The 19,494-nt window shown below is 43.1% G+C and overlaps 1 protein-coding gene across 1 annotated transcript; it reads left to right on the top strand.

Annotated features, from left to right (window-relative positions):
- Positions 1 to 4,197: 4,197 nt before the first annotated feature.
- Positions 4,198 to 18,690, top strand: nsmce1.L (NSE1 homolog, SMC5-SMC6 complex component L homeolog). Its single transcript, NM_001089665.1, has 8 exons — positions 4,198 to 4,226; positions 4,508 to 4,640; positions 6,387 to 6,508; positions 7,138 to 7,215; positions 8,468 to 8,614; positions 15,758 to 15,874; positions 16,450 to 16,570; positions 18,505 to 18,690. The coding sequence occupies exons 2-8, from the start codon at positions 4,523 to 4,525 to the stop codon at positions 18,612 to 18,614; spliced, it is 813 nt and encodes a 270-aa protein (NP_001083134.1). The 5' UTR covers positions 4,198 to 4,226; positions 4,508 to 4,522; the 3' UTR covers positions 18,615 to 18,690.
- The last annotated feature ends 804 nt before the right edge of the window (positions 18,691 to 19,494 follow it).

The raw sequence follows: 19,494 nt of genomic DNA, 5'->3' as shown, positions 1-19,494 counted from the left end.
ATAAAGTTACTCTAATTCTGTACCTTTTGATCAAGGTACCAGTATCAAGGTACCAGTAAAAACAGCTTATTTTATGTAATGGTTAACCTAGCTAAAATACAAGATTATAAGTAAAAAGAATTTCTAATATTTTTCAGTTTATTGTTAATTCACCTGGAGTACATGCTCCTATTGAAATCTGAATTGCTGTGCATTTCTACAAAGATTTTTGGTTACATGGTTGTAAATGCAGCAATAGGAGCATAGAAGACCTAGGTTCATTGTGACTCATAGCTCTCCTTTACATGTGAACTTCTTATCCCCCCAAACATAAACATTTGTAGACCATAATTTTGCCCTGTTGTGGTATCATTGTCTACCTGCAGCATATATATATTGTAACATGTAACAGTCTGACTTACTCAGCATCCAGACACAGACATCTCTGTACTCCCCTGGTCCAGACAGGAACTAAAATATAAGATAAAAAAGAATACAAGATGGGTTTTTTTTAACTTAATTTCTTTGAAATTTAGACTAAAAATGGTTTAACAGAAATGACTTGTTGCCTCCTAGACTCACCTGTGGCCTATTTTCTAGAAACTCCTGTCTTCCTGTTGCAAGACCAAAATGTGGAATCTTTAGAAGCAGCATAGCAGCATGCTAGACCCAGCTGTTTCCCTAATAGCAGCAAGTAGTTTCCAGCCAGACTCAGCTGAAGGTTCCCTTACAGCAAAAGTGGATTGTTTTGTGCTAGACACATGGGACAAGTAGGCTGTATATTATATAATTGTGTAATAAACCATATCAACACAAGACTATCATAGTGCAATGCCACGTGTTTTTAGTAAAATAGTTTTATCAAAATATTTTCTTTAAAACTTGCAAACATTGTCACTGTTTATAACAGTATTTATCAGTCAGCCATTGATAAATCCAATCAGCAGCCTTAAATGATATAACAAATTAACTTATATCATAATAATTTCTCCATAAATCCAGAACCCAATCCAATGCCATTAAACACCATGTAAGCCCACTAAACACCTTTACAGGTGTAAAAATCTCTATGCATCTATGTTCCTTCTTGTAAATAGGGTTGCCATCTTTTCTAGAAAAAAATACCAGCCTTCCTATATATTTATCTTTTTTCCCTATTAATGACATTGGGATCAACCATAATTTTAACAGCTAGGCCGTTAAAAAACCAACATTAAAGGGGCCATTTACTAAAATCCGATTTTTTCTAATTTTCTAATTAAAAAAAGCATGACCAAACTCCCATCCATGACATGATTTTGCCTTATCATTAAAAAACTCAAAAAAAAAAAAAAAAAAAAGGTCGCAAAAGACTCGATAAAATCGAGCGAAAACCCAAATCGTTCAAAATTTTCTGATTGCCTCCTGGGCATGCCTTTTTCTACCCATCCAAAGAAGCATCTAAAAAAATGTGATTGCCAAATTGATCTAATTTTTTTTAATAGGAAGAATAATGATGAAATGTCACTGGACTTATGTAAAGAGCTCTCTTCTTTATTTCATACAAATTAAATAAAATAGACGCAGTTTACCACGCCTGACGTGTTTCGGGCACTTCTGCCCTTAATCAAGCCTGAAACAAGTCAAGCGTGGTATGCTGCATGTTTTTAATCTGTAATAAATAAAGAATAGAGCTTTCTACTAGTGATGAGCAAATTTTTTGTAGCCATGGATTTGCAGCGAAATTCCGCATTTTGCCATCTGTGAATTTTTTTGCGAAACTGAGGCAAAAATTTGCAGCGACAAAAAATCTGCCAAGACAAAAACGTCGCCTAAAGACGAAAAAGTCGCCATAAGAAAAAAACACCCATTGACTTTAATGCATTTCGCATTTTTTTCACCTTTTCGAAATTTTTCTTCCAGGTTCGCTCATCACTACTTTTTACATAAATCCGGTGTTGGGGCATTTCATTATACTTCCTGCATATTACCGTCTGAAATGCCAAGTAATCTCTGCACCCGGTCGTCCTACTGGAGATCCTGCTAGTTGATGTCAAACGATGAGCAGTGAGTTGGAGCAGTAATTCCTAGTAATTTTTTAATAGGCTAAAAATTCCTCCCAAATCTTCCTTCACTTTTGTAATTCTAATTTGCCACTAATGCATCATTACCAAGATATCAATTTAATACAAAAAAAGTAGATAAAGAAATCACTCTGGATTTGTCAGTACCAAGAGCACATGCCTTTAGGATTATTGCAGCTACAGTGGTACCAGTTAACAGCATGAGTGAGATGGAAATAAAACACATGGGGAGATAGAAATTTTAAGAAATGCATCAGGCCATGATAAGGGGTAACTTTTTAGAATACATTATAAAGGCGTTCTGCAATTAAAGGTGTCTGCTATTTATTTTCCAGCCCGTAGAAGCAAGAGGTTATTCCTTTTATGCAGTTGCCGAAGGTGTGGATATTTGACAATTCTTTTATTCACTGGGTACATAGGAAAGCATTTGGGAGAGTATATATACTGAGGCATCCCACTAGAAATAGCAGGTCTGCACTTAGGGTTGCCACCTTTTGGTGCGGCTGAGACCGGGCAGTGGGGCGGGCAGTGATGTCAGTAGGCGGGCTCATGATACAGATGGGAGTGGCTATGACATCAATGGGCAGAGCTATGATGCGGCGATTGGCTGATCACCATGTCAATCAAGGGAATCCTGCCCAGGAATATGTAAAATCAGGGAAATGTATTATGCATAATATATAGATGGGACCACAAAACAACAATGTAAAATGAGGGAAAACAAAGGAATTGTTCAGTGTAAAAATAAAAACTGGGTAAATAGATAGGCTGTGCAAAATAAAAAATGTTACTAATATAGTTAGTTAGCCAAAAATGTAATGTATAAAGGCTGGAGTGACTGGATGTCTAACATAATAGCCAGTGAAACAGATATGAACAACCGCACATCCACAACAGCCCTTTCAAATAGCCGTCTGGTGCTCGGTAATCGAGGCTTCGGCGTCCTCCTAGTAATCCAATGAATCAAAAGTAGCGGCACACGAGGCTTAAGTTTGCAGGATAAACCTTGCTTTATTACTAGTACGGAAGCTCTCTTGGTTCACACTGACTGGTTACCCTGGTTACCAGACAGTAACCAATCAGTGACTTGAGGGGGGCACATGGATCATATCTGTTGCTTTTGAATCTGAGCTGAATGCTGAGGATCAATTGCAAACTCACTGAACAGTTATGGACCATGTGCCCCCCCCCCTTTCAAGTTGCTGACTAACTCAGAGTTAGAGAGCTGAAAAGCAGGAAGTAGTGTTCCAGTCACTCCAGCCTTTTTACATTACATTTTTGGCTAACTAACTATATTAGAAACATTTTTTAATTTGCACAGCCTATCTATTGACCCAGTCTTTATTTCAGAGCCGCGCCAACCCAGCCAGGCGCCCTAGGCAACCTGGCCGGGTATGGCGCCGGCTGAGCGCCGTTTCTGGCGCACATGCGCGAAACTGCGCTCTGGCGCGCATGTGCGAAAGTGCGCAAAATTTTATGCGCAAGGCGCAATTCCAAAAATATATGCGTGCAAGTCGAGAAGAGACGGGACCGGACAATGGGGTAGGCGTCAGAGCAGGTACGTGCCTGGCGCCCCCCCAGCTTTGTGCCCCAGGCACGTGCCTACTCTGCCTACCCCTAGTCCGTACCCTGCTTTATTTTTACACTGAACTGTTACTTTAAAATCAAGGGATGTAAGATGGAGGTTATACTGTAATTATCAAGGTCCCACACATTCTGGATGCCCTGACACAAAGGCTTTGAATACAATACTCTATCATATTGTAGAAAACGTGACAAGGTGATGAACAAAGTGGAAACTGACAGCGTCTTTTAGTCATTCTCAGTCACCCAGCACACATGACAGAGAGTTACGTCATCACTACACGGCGGCTCTACGTGACGCGTCACCGCGCGCAAGGCAGGGGTCGTAGCGTCACAAGTCTCGCGTGATGTGACCTACGGCCTTGGGATTTTCTGTAAAAAAAAAAAAAAAAGAAACTTTGGGCAGATTACATTCACTTGTATTGGCGCCCCCTGCTGTCAGTGAGCTGCGGGCTTGGGAAGTCAACTTTGAATTCCCGCGCTGTCTATCCAACAGTCATACGGCTCTGTGACAAAACGATCAGTAGGGACAGATACGTGAGGCAGAGCCCTACTTCCCGCCCTCCTCTCTGAATCTGCCCCTTACTGCCGGTAATCCAAGTAAGTGCAGCGGACCCGGGGCCCCTTAACACAAAAAAAGCCACGACTGTCCCTCCCCCCTATGGCTGCCCAGACTTTACGTCAAAGGGAAACAAATTACAGATTCATTATTCACTGCAACTGCAGCTAAATATAAGATAATACATCAAGGTGTTTTCAATAGACCCTGCTGACAATATCAAGTGTTCTCCCCCTCCTGATGATGTTTCTCTAATTCCTGTCAGTAAATGTGAGTGAGACATTACATATAAAAATGACATCTGAGCTTTGCTTTTTTTCAGGTATTTCTGTGAAGAATGGCTGACCGGATAAATGAGAGCCACCAGCGCTTCCTTCAGGCGCTCATGTCCCACGGCATTATGGAGGGCTCTGCTGTGAGGGCATTACACAGGCATTGCTGTGAGCTCCACAAAGGTGAATGCAACCGATTCCTCACTGAATACAATGTAGAACTAAAATGAGGTGGAAGGGCAATGGCACGTACAGACATTGCCAGTGATTTGCTGTTTGGCGAGCCGACCGTAAAACACTGGCAATTGTCCCTACTTTCAGTTGAAAGGAATTGTTCAGTGTAAAAATAAAAACTGGGTAAATAGATAGGCTGTGCAAAATAAAAAATGTTTCTAATATAGTTAGTTACCCAAATATGTAATGTATAAAGGCTGGAGTGACTGGATGTCTAACATAAAGCCAGAACACTACTTCCTGCTTTTCAGCTCTCTTGGCTTCCACTGACTGGTTACCAGGCAACAACCAATCAGAGACTTGAGGGGGGGAGCACATGGGTCATAACTTGCTTTTGAATCTGAGCTGAATGCTGAGGGTCAATTACAAACTCACTGAACAGAAATGTTCCATGTGGCCGCCCTTCAAGTCGCTGACTAACTCAGAGTTATAGAGCTGAAAAGCAGGAAGTAGTGTTCTGGCTATTATGTTAGACATCTGTTCACTCCAGCCTTTATACATTACATTTTTGCCTAACTAATTAGAAACATTTTTCTATTTTGCACAGCCTATCTATTTATCCAGTTTTTATTTTCACACTGAACTGTTTCTTTAAAGGAGACATTTTGTGTAAAAAAATAAGACTGTACCAGTGCATTATACTCATTTAGATATAGAAGAATTGTGCTTAAAAACATAGTGTTTCAGGTTGATTTATTGAATATTTCTGCAAAAAACCTAATAATTCCTCCCTTCTCTTCCACTTCCTGCTCCCTGAATTCCCAGGCTGTCCCAGCTCACTGCACTGTAGGACAGGAACCAATCAGCAGCTAGCAGGACCTGATAGGGAACTGAAGCCTGTCTGTGCTTGTGTGACTGCAGGGCTGTAATTGGCTGTACCCCTCCTACTGTGCTTCTGGCAGGGACCGTTAGGACACGCCCACGCCTCATTTGAAACACAGACAGGGACCAGAGAACATCTATAGGAAGCTCTAATAAAGAGGCTATTTTTAAAGAGAATATTAGTTTTTTTTGCCATCCCGCCGGTGATTTACATTCTAGCCGGGAGATCAGGGAGATTTGCCGCCCGAAGAAGAAACAATTTGTTGTTGGGCGACTAATCTCCCGAAACAACAGCGTGTGTCTCTGCCCTAAGGGCTGAACTTTACAGGAGATTTTAATCAGATTTATGAGATCCTATGAAATCTGATCACCCTTTAGGTAGAATGTAAAGTTGGATCAGACAAAGTCAGATGGTGTAGTCTGTTCATGCATCTGCATCTGACATTCAGTCTATTCCAATGGGGGGGGGGGGAAGGTTGGTCAGACACCATTAGATTTTATCTCGTTAAATGAAGACTGCAGCATGCAATGTTCGAATCCCATAGGGGTGTTGCATCGGATGGAACATCTACCATGTAGTTTACACATCAGATTATCTGTCCCATTATATTTTCACCAATGCGACTATATCCGACTTGGAAGATGAGTTTTTTTTTTCGATCCAACACCATCCTATATAATCTACAGTGGAGTAACAGTCACCCTGCTATAGTTTTTACGCGATATAGCAGAAACATTTTTTAAACTAAAATCAGCCCACAAAACAACCTCCCCCCCCCCGTGGACAATTCAACAGCTTGTCAGCTTTTGTTTAATTATTTTTTTTTATTAATTGCATCTTTTCCTTTCATGAACTTTTACTCTGTCTTTCAGTTCACTACATGCATGACAAGTTAGATGACTTTGTCGGGGTCTTAAATCGACATCTGCAGCCTCTGTTTATGACAATAGAGAAAGGAGTAGGTGAAGAGGATGGACTTACGTACTATGCATTGGTACGTGCGTATACTCCTTCAAAGGCGTGAGAGCCTTGTTCTATTGCTAGATATAAATTCTGTGCTACTCGTGGGTTATTTGCACTGAAAAAAATCTATATTATCAGATATGAATGGAAGGACATTTTCTAAAAATGTATAGAGTCTCACACTAGTTTGACTATAAAACTTGAAAGCTTTAGATAGTAAAAGAGCTTATACTCACTCACAGTTCTCTTATGAACAATTTTGCCATTTAAATTACTTATGTTTTTCTTTTAGATTACATACATTAGCAGTTTTTATGCTGCTAGTATGTGTTATAGGAGTGCCCTCTGCTGTTCTGCCTGGGAGAGAATATACTTATGTAGGAAGCTGATACTTGGTTGTCTAATTCTATTGCTCAGTGTCCCCAGAATGATAGAAATGAGCAGAGAACTATCAGGAGAAGCTTTCCTGCATTAGTAACACATTTTTCCTGTTCTGTCTCACCCCTGCCTACACTTAACAGCAGAGAGCACCCTGTTTTACTGCTTATATGAAAAATAGATGAGAAGGGGCACTTGTTTATGTTCTTTAAAACAAAAATGGATGAATGTGTTCTGAAATTTAACGTCTTTTTGATATCTGATTTGACTTTTTGTTTACAGGTGAACCGTGTAGAAAATGATATTACGAAAATGGCTTCAGATTATGCTGAAAATGAGTTGGAGCTGTTCAGAAAAACTGTACGTAATGCGTTTTAGTTTTTTGGATTTCAGTTGAAATGTACTTTATTTTGTTATCTGGTACTATTATGCATTGTAATTGTATTATAAATAGGAATGTTTATGGCAATGACACGCTGGGTGAAAATGATTTTTGTAGGGATGCACCGAATCCAGGATTCGATTCGGGATTCGGATTTGGCCGAATCCATCTGCCGGGCTGAAACAAATCCAAATTTGCATATGCAAATTAGGGGAGGGAAATCGCGTGACTTGTCGTCACAAAACAAGGAAGTAAAAAATGTTTTCCCCTTCCCACCCCTAATTTTCATATGCAAATTTGGATTTGGTTCGGTATTCGGCTGAATCTTTTGTGAAGGATTCGGGTGTTCGGCCGAATCCAAAATAGCGGATTTGGTGCATCCCTAGTTTTTTGCCTACTATGTGTTCGCCTTGCCAGTAATGCAGCATCCAGCAGGCAAAGAGTTAGTACTGACAGTCATCAAAAGGAATCCATATTATTCTGCTGCTATAGAGTTTAAAGTGGTGGTTTACCATTAAGATAACTTTTAATATGTTATAGAATGGCTAATTCTAAGCAACTTTTTAATTGGTTTTAATTTTTTCTTTTTTATAGTTTTTTAATTGTTTACCTTCTTCTTTTAACTCTTTCCAGCTTTCAAATGGCGGTCACTGACTCCTTCTAAAAAACAATGCTGTAACAAGCTACAAATGTACTGTTATTGCTACTTTTTATTACTCCTCTTTTTATTTAGACCTCTTCTATTCATATCCCAACTCTTATTCAAATACACGCATGGTTGTTAGGGTAATTTGGACCCTAGCAACCAAATTGCTGGAACTGCAATCTGGAGAGCTGCTGAATTAAACTCTAAATAACTCAAAAGTAATAAAAAATTAAAACCAATTAAAAACTCTCTATGTCATACTAAAAGTGAAAGGTGAACAACCCCTTTAAGGAGATAAAGAACTTCTAAAAGAAAAATCAGAAGGGTACATTAGTTTGCTAACACGGGTGCTAAATTGCCCCCAATGCTCTATAGCATGGCAACTCATCAGATTTTTATTCTTACTGTAGTAGTCCGACAAAACTGTTAGAGATAATCAGACTGGTGCAGTTTAGGATCTACATTAGAAAATCAGCCCCGGCAGGTTTTTAGGAAACTTGGGGGGAAATCCGGTTCAGTAGGTCAATGTTATCTGCATGTGAACCTTCAATAACTCATGAATATTGATTTTATCACTTCTGTAGATGGAGTTAATTATTTTATCTGATAATGGATTCGCAACTTCCATAAGTATTCTCAACCTCGCTGACGAGCTGCAGAGCAAGAAGATGAAAAAGAAAGAAGTGGAACAACTGCTGCAGAGTTTTGTGCAGGAAAAGTGGTTGATTGGGGTAACTTATTTCTCCCCAGATATATTACTGGCAAATCTCTTTTTATGTTGCTACCATTGGCTGAAATAAATAATTTAAAGAAGAACTAAACCCCCTGTACCACAAAAGCCTCCCTTTACTGCCTGACATTGCCCCCCCCCTCCCCTCTACCTCCTTGTACTGTGCGTTGGTAAAAAAAAAAGCTTTAAAAAAAATGTAACCCTAGAATGCAGCGGAGCTCCAGGGCGCCATCTTTTGCTTCTTCGTATTCTTTCGGGATTCAATGCTGACACAAAGCCTGAGGGAGCATGTGCAGTTGGGCAAAGTCTCTGCTTCAACTGCACATGCGCAAATCGGCTTGAGTTCTAAAAAGAAAACATGGTGCTCTGCTGCGATGCTCTGCACTTTAGGGTCAGATTTTTTTTTTTTAAGTGCGGGGAGGGGGGACAATGCCAGGCAGTTAAGGTGGGCTTTCTCTTGCCTAATTGGGGGACACAGGCACCGTGGGGATGAAGATCCTGCAGCTGGAGATGGACACTATGTTGCAAAATAAGACTCCTCCTCCTGCTCTGGGCTTCATCCCCTGCCTCCTCCTACAATCCTCAGTTTCTTTTAGTGTCCTCAGAAGGAGACGACACGCTTTTTCAAGTCTAGTGGCTGGAGCACTGATCAGGGCCTCAGGTCTAAGATCACGCCACACCCAGGGGCCACTGATTTATTCAAGCGCCTCTCCAGCTGTACTTCATTGCCCTTTAGCCTTCCCGCTCTCCGGAGGTCTGCAGGCTGGCTCCTCACCCACTACGCTGCTTTCCCGCTCTACGGAGGTCTGCATCAGCGATATACATCCACCCGGGTGTATAACAGTATGATAGCTCACATATACATATATATTTCACACCTGTGCATATATATATTTATATGTGTGTCTATTATTCACAGGGGGCGTCATTTACTGGGCACAACTCAGCTGGCTGACTTCTAGTAGGTGAGTACTTTCATTTATTGTTTTCTACTCCCTTGTCACCCTCACTGTAGACCGAGACACCCTTACTTATGCGCCGTTCCTTTTTTCTGGCCTTTTTACCGCCATTCTCCTGGTGGAACGCATTGCGTTCCACCATCCTCCCCTCCCTGCCCCGCCCTCCCAGCCTTCTCTCTTCTGCTCAGGGACGCGCGCCTTTTTTTCTCCGGTGGAACGCACTGCGTTCCATCACCCCTTCTCCCCACATGCACTTCCTCTTCCGGCAACTCTCCCGCCAGACGCGCCTGGCTCTTCTCCCTGCACAGACGTCTGATCCGGATTCCCCTACGAACAGGTAGCAACCAACGGCTCTTATAGTCGCACGGAGGGCTGGTTTTAATCATACCTCCGCTCCTCCACGACGCTTTCCTTCTCACGCTGTCTCTCTTTACCGCGTCGCGCTCCCTCCAACAGCGCATTCGGCTACCTTTTTTTTTTTGTGCTGGGACGCATTTATATATATTATATATTTATATATATCTACCATATACTAGCCCTTGACGTATACATATCCCTCTCTCTGCTTACATGCGCTTCTGGTTTCCCCTTACTACCTACCTGGATATTTATATATATATTATATATATATATATGGTATAGATATATAGGGTATGCAACCATATTTTATACCCCTTCTATGCTTTCTGATCATGGCTACGTTTATGTGGATGACTATGCTTACATATTTTGGGCTGCTTACTCAGGGCTACTACATTACAGGGTAAATGGACCCCCTGGGCTACCATTCATACTTCTGTTGTTTTCTCCACAGACCACACCTGCCTAGAGAATTGCCCACAGCCATACCTCTGCTTCGGCTAGGAGGTCGATTCCCCTGCCTCTTATTAAAAAAAAAAAAACACAGATTTTACACTGTTTATTTGGATCCTTTCCTATTACTCCTACAGTTTCCAAGAAGGAGCAATATGGCTAACAAGGCAGATGAGCCCAGGACCTCCAAGTCCTCAGCTCTAACTCACCCGCAGGTCTCCTTTTTAGCCTGCTCAAATTGTAAAACAAAATTTTCTTCAGCCTCGTCTGAATCATTGTGTGGGGCCTGCAGAAACTCCGAATTACCTCCTCTACCTCAGGCTAGTACTTCGGAACCAGATCTCCTTAGGGCTATTTCCCTCTCACTTGCAGGCATCCAACATTTGGCCCGCATCCCCGAGACCCTAGACAAGGTGCTGGAGCACTTATCCCAACCTTCTCATTCTCAACACCGCCCAGGGAAATCAAAACGCCCAGTCCTTTCACCTCCGGACTCCCCCGGAGAACTTCTTTCCCCATCTGAAGAGGAAGGTCAAGTCCCGTCAGACGAGGACTCCGATCAGGAACTCCCTGATCCTGACATAGACACTCCCAGAACTCAAGGGGAAGTGGAAGGCCTTATTCAAGCAGTACTCAACACGCTAAACATTGAGGAAGATTCTCCCTCCATCGAGCCAGCAAAGAACATCTTTAAGCGTCACAAGAAAAGCTCATGCCTTTTCCCTGCATACGAACAGCTTGACGAAATCATCAAGTCCCAATGGAAAAACCCTGATCACAGAGTGCAACTTTCCAAGCGATTCACCCAGACATATCCTTTTCCTAAGGAATGCATTGATCTCTGGTCTTCACCTCCTGTGGTGGATCCTCCAGTTTCCAGATTATCCAGGAATACCACCATCCCTGTTGCCGACGCGGCCGCTTTCAAAGATCCCATTGACAAGCGCCTTGAGGGTTTCTGCAAGTCCTCCTTCACCGCCTCGGGCTCGGCCTTCCGGCCCATCTTTGCTATCGCCTGGGTTGCTAAGGCCATGGAGGTCTGGGTGGAACAGGCGGCACAGCTCATAGGATCCGAAGATCCAACTACCGACAACATCCTTTCCAACATAGCAGACGCTACTAACTACATCGGGGATGCAGCACTCGACGCGGCAAGGATGGTGGCTCAAGCTTCAGCCCACTCCGTAGTCGCTCGCAGATATTTGTGGCTAAAGTCATGGTCCGCTGACCTAACCTCCAAACGCTCTCTTGTCAGCATTCCCTTTCAAGGTAAACTCCTCTTCGGGGCTGAACTGGATAAAATCATTTCTCAAGCGACTGGGGGTAAGAGCACGCTACTTCCCCAAACCAGACCCAAGAGACCCCCCTTCAAAAGGAGACCCTTTTTTCGGCCCTTCAGACAAGGACAAGGGTCGAAGACGCAACCTGATAAGTCCACCTCCAACTTTCGCTCCCGATTTCAAGGCAAACAAAGACAAACCTGGTCTTCCTCCAAGCCCACCTCCAAGCCTTCACAAGATAAACCCCACAACGCATGAAGGTGTGCCCCCTCCCGAAGGGATTCCCTTAGGAGGCCGACTCAAACACTTTCGAGAGGTTTGGCACAACAAAATTCGGGACCAGTGGGACCTTCGAGTGGTTTCCCAAGGACTTTTGATAGACATTTTACACACGCCCCCTCACAGATTTTTTGTATCCAGACTGCCGACCAAGGCTCCCGACAGAACCAAATTCCTTTCCGTCATCCAAGACCTGGCCATGGAGGGCACCATTCAACCTGTCCCATCACACTCCAAGGGAAGGGGCTACTATTCCAACCTCTTCATGGTTCCCAAAAAAGACGGCTCGCTCAGACCTGTCCTAGACCTGAAGGATCTCAACCCGTTCGTCAAACGGTGCCATTTCAAAATGGAGTCAATACCGTCAGTCCTTGCCTCCATGGAAGAGAACGAGTTCATGACGGTCATAGACATCAAGGACGCATATCTCCATATACCCATTCATCCAGCTCACCACAGCTTCCTCAGATTTTTTGTGGACGGAAATCATTGGCAGTTCGTGGCGCTGCCATTCGGCCTTTCGTCAGCCCCACGCACCTTCACCAAGGTCATGGCGGCAGCATTGGAAGAACTCCGACTCAAGGGCATCACAGTTATTCCCTATTTAGACGATCTCCTTGTCAAGGGTCAGTCCGCCTCTCTGGCTCATCTGCACACATCTCAGGTTCTCCAGACCCTGACATCTCTGGGCTGGACGATCAACTTCAACAAGTCGAACCTCCACCCGACTCAATCAATGCAGTACTTCGGCCTGATACTGGACTCCAGACAAGGGAGAGCATTTCTGCCGCAGGACAAGGTCCAGACCCTCCGGACTCGGATCAGATCTCTCATGGGATCCAACAAGGTTACCCTTCGATCAGCGATGCAGACTTTGGGCACGATGGTGGCATCCTTCCCGGCCATCCCGTATGCTCAATCCCACACCAGACCACTTCAACGCACCATCCTGCTACACCAGCGCAGGGACCGAGTCAACCTCGATCGCAAGATCTCCATTCCAAGTCGTGTGCTTCTCTCTCTCCATTGGTGGCTTCAACCACTTCGGACGACGGGGGGAAAACCCTTTCCCCCCCATCACTGGAAGATTCTCACTACGGATGCCAGTCTTCGCGGGTGGGGAGGTGTCATAGACCTAACCACAGTACAGGGTCTCTGGACTCCGGAGGAACAGAGGCTACCCATCAACCTTCTGGAGCTCAGAGCGATACGCTACTCCCTGGAACACACGGCGACAGTACTCCAGGGTCACCCCGTGCGAATCCAGTCCGACAACGTGACGGCCGTGGCCTACATAAACCATCAAGGAGGCACCAGAAGTCTTGCGGCCCTCAGGGAAGCTCAGGAGATTCTGACTTGGGCGGAGAACAACATCCCCGCCATCTCGGCGGTACACATACCCGGGGTGGACAATTGGTTGGCAGACTACCTGAGCAGAGAAACGATCGATCACGGGGAGTGGAGCCTCCACCACGAAGTGTTCCAACTCATTGTGGCAAGGTGGGGCCTGCCAGACATCGACCTTATGGCGTCCAGGGCCAACCGGCAGGTTCCGTACTTCGTCTCCAGGAGCCTCGACCCCTTGGCTCACGCAGTAGACGCCCTAGTGATTCCGTGGAGCTTCTCCTGAGTTTACATCTTCCCCCCTCTGGCACTCCTGCCAAAGGTGATAAAAAAGATAAAAAGAGAGGGAACCCTAACCATCTTGGTGGCGCCCTTCTGGCCCCGCAGGGCCTGGTTCGCAGATCTCATCGCCATGGCCGCGGACAGACCCTTCCATCTTCCTCAACGGACAGACCTCCTCACTCAGGGTCCGGTTGTCCACCCGAATTCTCATCTCTGGGCTTTAACGGCGTAGCTCTTGAGGCCTTGATTCTACGGGATTCGGGAGCACCCCCTGATGCGATTCCCACCATGCTGCGAGCACGAAAGCCTGTCTCAGCAAGAATCTACCACCGTGTTTGGAGAACCTTCATATCATAGTGTGAGCACGGAGCCATTAATCCTCAAAGGGCGCGAGTCAAGGAGGTCCTCTCCTTCTTGCAGGACGGTCTTTCGAAGGGCCTAGCCCTCAGCTCCCTCAAGGTGCAGGTTTCGGCCTTGTCTATTCTCCTGCAATGCAAGCTGGCCCTTAACCCAAAAATCCAGACTTTTCTACAAGGTGCGACTCGTATCATCCCTCCGTATCGCTGCCCTGTGCCCCCGTGGGACCTCAATTTGGTGCTATCAGCCTTGCAAGAGTACCCCTTCGAACCACTTGATCAACTTCCTCTGTCTACTCTCACCGAGAAGGTGTTGTTCCTGTTGGCAATTACGTCCGCTAGGAGAGTTTCGGAGCTTGCGGCTCTCTCCTGCAAATCACCTTTCACGGTTGTTCACATGGACAAAGTGGTGCTTCGACCTACTCCAGACTTTTTTCCTAAGGTGGTATCTGCTTTCCACTTGAACCAGGACATTGTTGTCCCTTCACTGTGTCCAAATCCCAAAGGCCCGATTGAACACAAGCTCCACACTCTGGATGTTGTTCGAGCTGTTTCATTCTATCTGAAAGCCACAGAGCATGTTCGTAGGACTGATGCGCTCTTCATTCTCCCTGATGGCCCCAAAAGGGGCACCAAGGCCGCCAAGACGACTTTAGCCAAGTGGATCCGGTCTGTCATTTCCAGAGCATACGCTGTCAAGGGCAAGGATCCTCCGATCAAGGTTAGGGCTCACTCCACTCGCTCCCTCAGCACTTCGTGGGCTTTCCGTCACCAAGCTTCAGCGGATCAGATCTGTAAAGCGGCCACATGGGCATCCCTTCATACCTTCACTCGCTTCTACAGGCTCCACACGCATGCTTCAGCCGATGCTGCTTTTGGGAGGAAGGTGCTCAGCGCTGTGGTTAGCTAGACACCTACCATACAGTGTCCCACCCTTTTGGGAGCTTTGGGACGTCCCCACGGTGCCTGTGTCCCCCAATTAGGCAAGAGAAAGAGAGATTTTTGTACTTACCGTTAAATCTTTTTCTCTTGTCCTATATTGGGGGACACAGGCTTTCCCTCCCTATTCTGACACTGTTTTTTTGTCACGTTTTCCGCTATGTTTTTTCCATTATGTTGGTTCTTCAATTTTTCTAATGTTTAGTTCAGAGGGTGTTCTTTTTGATTTCTCTTCTGTTTTGGGCTGCTTTGCTCCTTCTTCGGTCGAAACTGAGGATTGTAGGAGGAGGCAGGGGATGAAGCCCAGAGCAGGAGGAGGAGTCTTATTTTGCAACATAGTGTCCATCTCCATCTGCAGGATCTTCATCCCCACGGTGCCTGTGTCCCCCAATATAGGACAAGAGAAAAAGATTTAACGGTAAGTACAAAAATCTCTCTTTTTTGGAACGGGGTTTAGTTCTCCTTTAGGCAATTGCAACTCCTTTATCTTCAACAAAAGATTATGGTACAGCTTGTTTTAGCCTCTAGTTAGTGGCATAATGTGAGTCAGATAGATCTACCTGCAGAAAAATGTTATCGCCCCCCATCACTGGTGATTAACTGTGCCCTCAGCCACCGGCAGAATGTACTTTTCTCTTTGCCTGGGTCCCCCATGATGGTAGTCACTGCCTCTAGCATTGATGGTCCTCCACCTTTAACTTGTCCATGCTCATTCTGGGCCAATGCTTTGCTGTGGTTGAGAGGGGACTTAGGAACCTGCCTGACCCCTCATTTCTTTTCTGATGACATCAGATGGGTGGGCTTTCTGGTGACTCTTTGCCGCATTTTTGTTTGTGATAATTATTTGTATGTATAAATGTAATATCTAAATGTAGTTCTTTGTTGTTTCCAGAGAAATGGAGAATATACCCTTCACACTCGCTGCATTATGGAGTTGGAACACTACATACGGAACACATACCAAGACGTTGCTAAAATTTGCAATGTCTGCCGCAAAGTAGCTATTCAGGTAACGGTAAAAATGGTGAAATTTTGATTTGTGAAAAGTGATGCATATACACTTAAGTGCCAGAGAGGTCTCCTATTGTGTTTAAGGCAAATATGTTTGTCCTTCATATTTCATGTTTCATCCTTCATGTTTGTGTAGTTAATATAAATCCAAAAACAAATTATTTCAGGACCCGTCTATATTGGGCGCTTTTACCTGATTGTGCTGTTTGCGTGTTGTTGTGTCTGAGCGCAGCATTACAAGTGGGCACACACCCTATGCTGTATATTAAGCATTGATTGAGCACAGATGTAATTAGAAGTAGAACAAGTAATACCTAGGTTTGCCATATCTTCCCTTTGACACTTACTGAATGGATATGCTGCAAGCTGAATGCATTACTACATGAGTTGTTTGGAGCCATGCTTCCAACTTGAAGCATGTGTGTTCCGTAAGCAATGCCTGTGCAGCATACAGGACACATGATACATATTGTTAATTAAGAACCTAAATTGGCAGCTTTCTTGGCTACTTTTTCATATATTGGAAAATTGATTCTTGTTTTTGAATACTACATTTTTGATTTTTCTTTCTAGTCCCAGTTATGTGAAAATTGTGGAATCCCGCTGCATTTGCAGTGTGCTGGAAAATACTTTCATGGAAAAGCCAACCCGACATGCCCGAATTGCAACGAGTCGTGGCCACATGAGATTCCAGGTACGTTGATGATAGTAGCCTTAATGCTTTGAGCTTGGCTGTTGTTTGAGCATTTGCTGCCCTATAGTGTTCCCAGACACATCTGTTGGCGGTTTTAAACTTGACCCCTGCATTCACTGTGCCCAAACAGCCAAGTAACACAGCTTCTGGTCCTCTCTGGGACCTTTTTCAAGGATCCCAGATCCTTGAAAAAGGTCCCAGAGAGGACCGAAACGTTGACTCCAGGGGTTTCAGTGAAAATATTGTATTTAAATATATGCAGTTACAGCCGGCTGTAACTGCATATATTTGAATACAATATTTTCACTGAAACCCCTGGAGTTGCTGGTCATTGGAACAGTGTATGTATATTTTTTACTGTGCACCCGGGTAATTGATGAGAAACTGTGTGCCACCTAGATGAACATGGATATATATATATATATATATATATATATATATATATATATATATTTTATATATATATATATATTTTTATATATATATATATATTTTTATATATATATATATATATATATATATACAGTATATATACATTTTGTAATGTGCAGCAGCTTTGTTAGTAACAACTGGAATGTAGAAGTCTGTCGCAGAGTTTGCACCATGAAATGAAACAACAGGTAGAAATGTGTGATTGCACCAGGATAATAACTGCAGTGCTTCAATGCAAAAAAAGCCTTTTCTTTGTATTGGTTACATTATGGTTTGTGAGAGCAAAAGCTCTGGTGTGTCTCCCAGTGTGACATAAACAAATATAGTATCTGTATTTGGTTTAGTTTTGCCTTAGCTTTTAGTATTTGCAGGCTGACATTTGGTATTCTAGTCTGATGTCTTTGTAAGCCCTGCGCAAAAGTATCTGGTATATACCTTAAATGTTCCATGATTAAATCCAATTTTTCTGATTCATTTCCAGAAGCTTTGTCACCTGTGGGAGAAGTGATCTCCTACAAATGACAAAAATAAGTCCGACTCCCTGTCCTCTGCTCACTTGGACCCAATCTTCTGCTCCCTTGAGTATTTTTTGTGTATGCACGTTTGAAGCCAGTTATGTTGCTTGCTTCAAGTTTGAATGCTCCTGGTCAGTAGTCATGCCCCTTTAAAATCCCTGACTACTCTCTTCTCTTAAAACATGTCATTTTTCTTTTTACTTATCTGACATACCAATCAGAGTACTTTTTCACTCATTCCTTACTCTTTTTATAGTTTGTGTGTCTGTATATGTATGCATGCATATAATTTCAGGAATGCTACCTTAGCCAAAAAGAGATTAATTTAAAAGCAAAAGCGATTGGTGGAGAAAAGAGATAACGATTTACGGTAATTGGATTGGATTCAAGGTTATGAGTGAAATCATTCAAATATAAATAAAAATATATTAGTAGTTTGTGAGGATCAGAATGGAAAGGTAGTGATGAAATGGAATGGGACATTCATAGGAACAGAAAGAAGAAGGAAATATTTAAAAGAAACATAGGAATGGTGGGAGATCAGTGAGAGGAAGGTAAAGACTAGGTTGTGCAGAGAAAAATGTTGACTGCATTAGATGTCTGACTGTAGGAGGAGTGAGGTGGAGTTTTTATTGATTGTGAAGCTGTTGATTTTGTTACTGTTTTTTAAGATGCATCTTAGCAACTGCACAAGGCTTTTCTAGTTGCAAGTAGAAATATTCTGGAGAGGAGAATCAATGGGTTCATGTTCAGGCTGTACTCAGTTTATACAGTACTATAGGCTCTAAGTGGGCATGAGCATGAAGTCACACGTGGAATGGTAAAGTAAGCAGCAGCCTTGAAAAGTATATTGGGAGATTTCTTCAGCTCCCCTTTGCATTAATACCCATTCACTTATCTTTAAAGTGACAAGATGGCTTGTTATGAAACATTCATTTATATCGTTTTATGCCTCCAAAATAAATAAGAAATTTACTCCATTCACAGATTTAAACCAAGTCAGCTCACAAGGACCGTCCCATTCTCAGACAGAGACAGTCCGAGGTCGGAACCAGAGAAGCAAGAACACTTCCACAGCCTCAAGAACAAGTCGATAGTGACTTCATAGTCACACACTGTATTCTAAAGTTTTATTATCAAAATAGATCAGAAATAAAAATATTCATCTCTAAAGAACAATAGTTATTTAATTGGAAAATAAGAACTCGTGTGAAACTGCATTTTATTCCAGTGTATGAGGTGTATACTGTATTTATATGTATTTATGGGTTTGTAGCGTTGCTGGCCCACTTCTGTGCATTTAGATGTCGCCTGGAAGGTCCATTCATGTTACATATATGACATATTAAAAGAAACTGATTATAAACTTAATTATGTGAATATGAGGGGTCGGGGGATTTATGATTGGTCAAGCCTTTTGGCTTGAGCAATAATAAAGGAAACCCAGCAGGAGTTAAAGGAACAGTTCAGTGTAAAAATAAAACTGGGTTAATAGATAGGCTGCACAAAATAAAAAATGTTTCTAATATAGTTAAGTTAGGCAAACATGTAATGTATAAAGGCTGAAGTGACTGGGTGTCTAACATAATAGCCAGAACACTACTTCCTGCTTTTCAGCTCTCTAACTCTGTTAGTCAGCGACTTGAAGGGGGGGCCACATGGGACATAACAGTTCAGTGAGTTTGCAATTGATCCTCAGCATTCAACTCAGATTCAAAAGCAACAGTTATGACCCTTGTGCCCCCTCAAGTAGAAACCAAGAGAGCTGCAAAGCAGGAAGTTGGATTTTGGCTATTATGTTACACATCCAGTCACTCAACTATATTGAAAACATTTTTTATTTTGCACAGTCTTATCAATTTACCCACTTTTAATTGTTATACTGAACTGTGCCTTTAAAGGGATACTGTCATGGGAGAAAACATTTTTTTCAAAGTAAATCAGTTAATAGTGCTGCTCCAGCAGAATTCTGCACTG

The sequence above is a fragment of the Xenopus laevis genome, chromosome 9_10L (genome assembly GCF_017654675.1).
Source record: "Xenopus laevis strain J_2021 chromosome 9_10L, Xenopus_laevis_v10.1, whole genome shotgun sequence".
NCBI classification, from domain to species: Eukaryota; Metazoa; Chordata; class Amphibia; order Anura; family Pipidae; genus Xenopus; species Xenopus laevis.
Note: the sequence above shows the minus strand (reverse complement) of the source record. Positions and strands in the feature narration are given on the sequence as shown.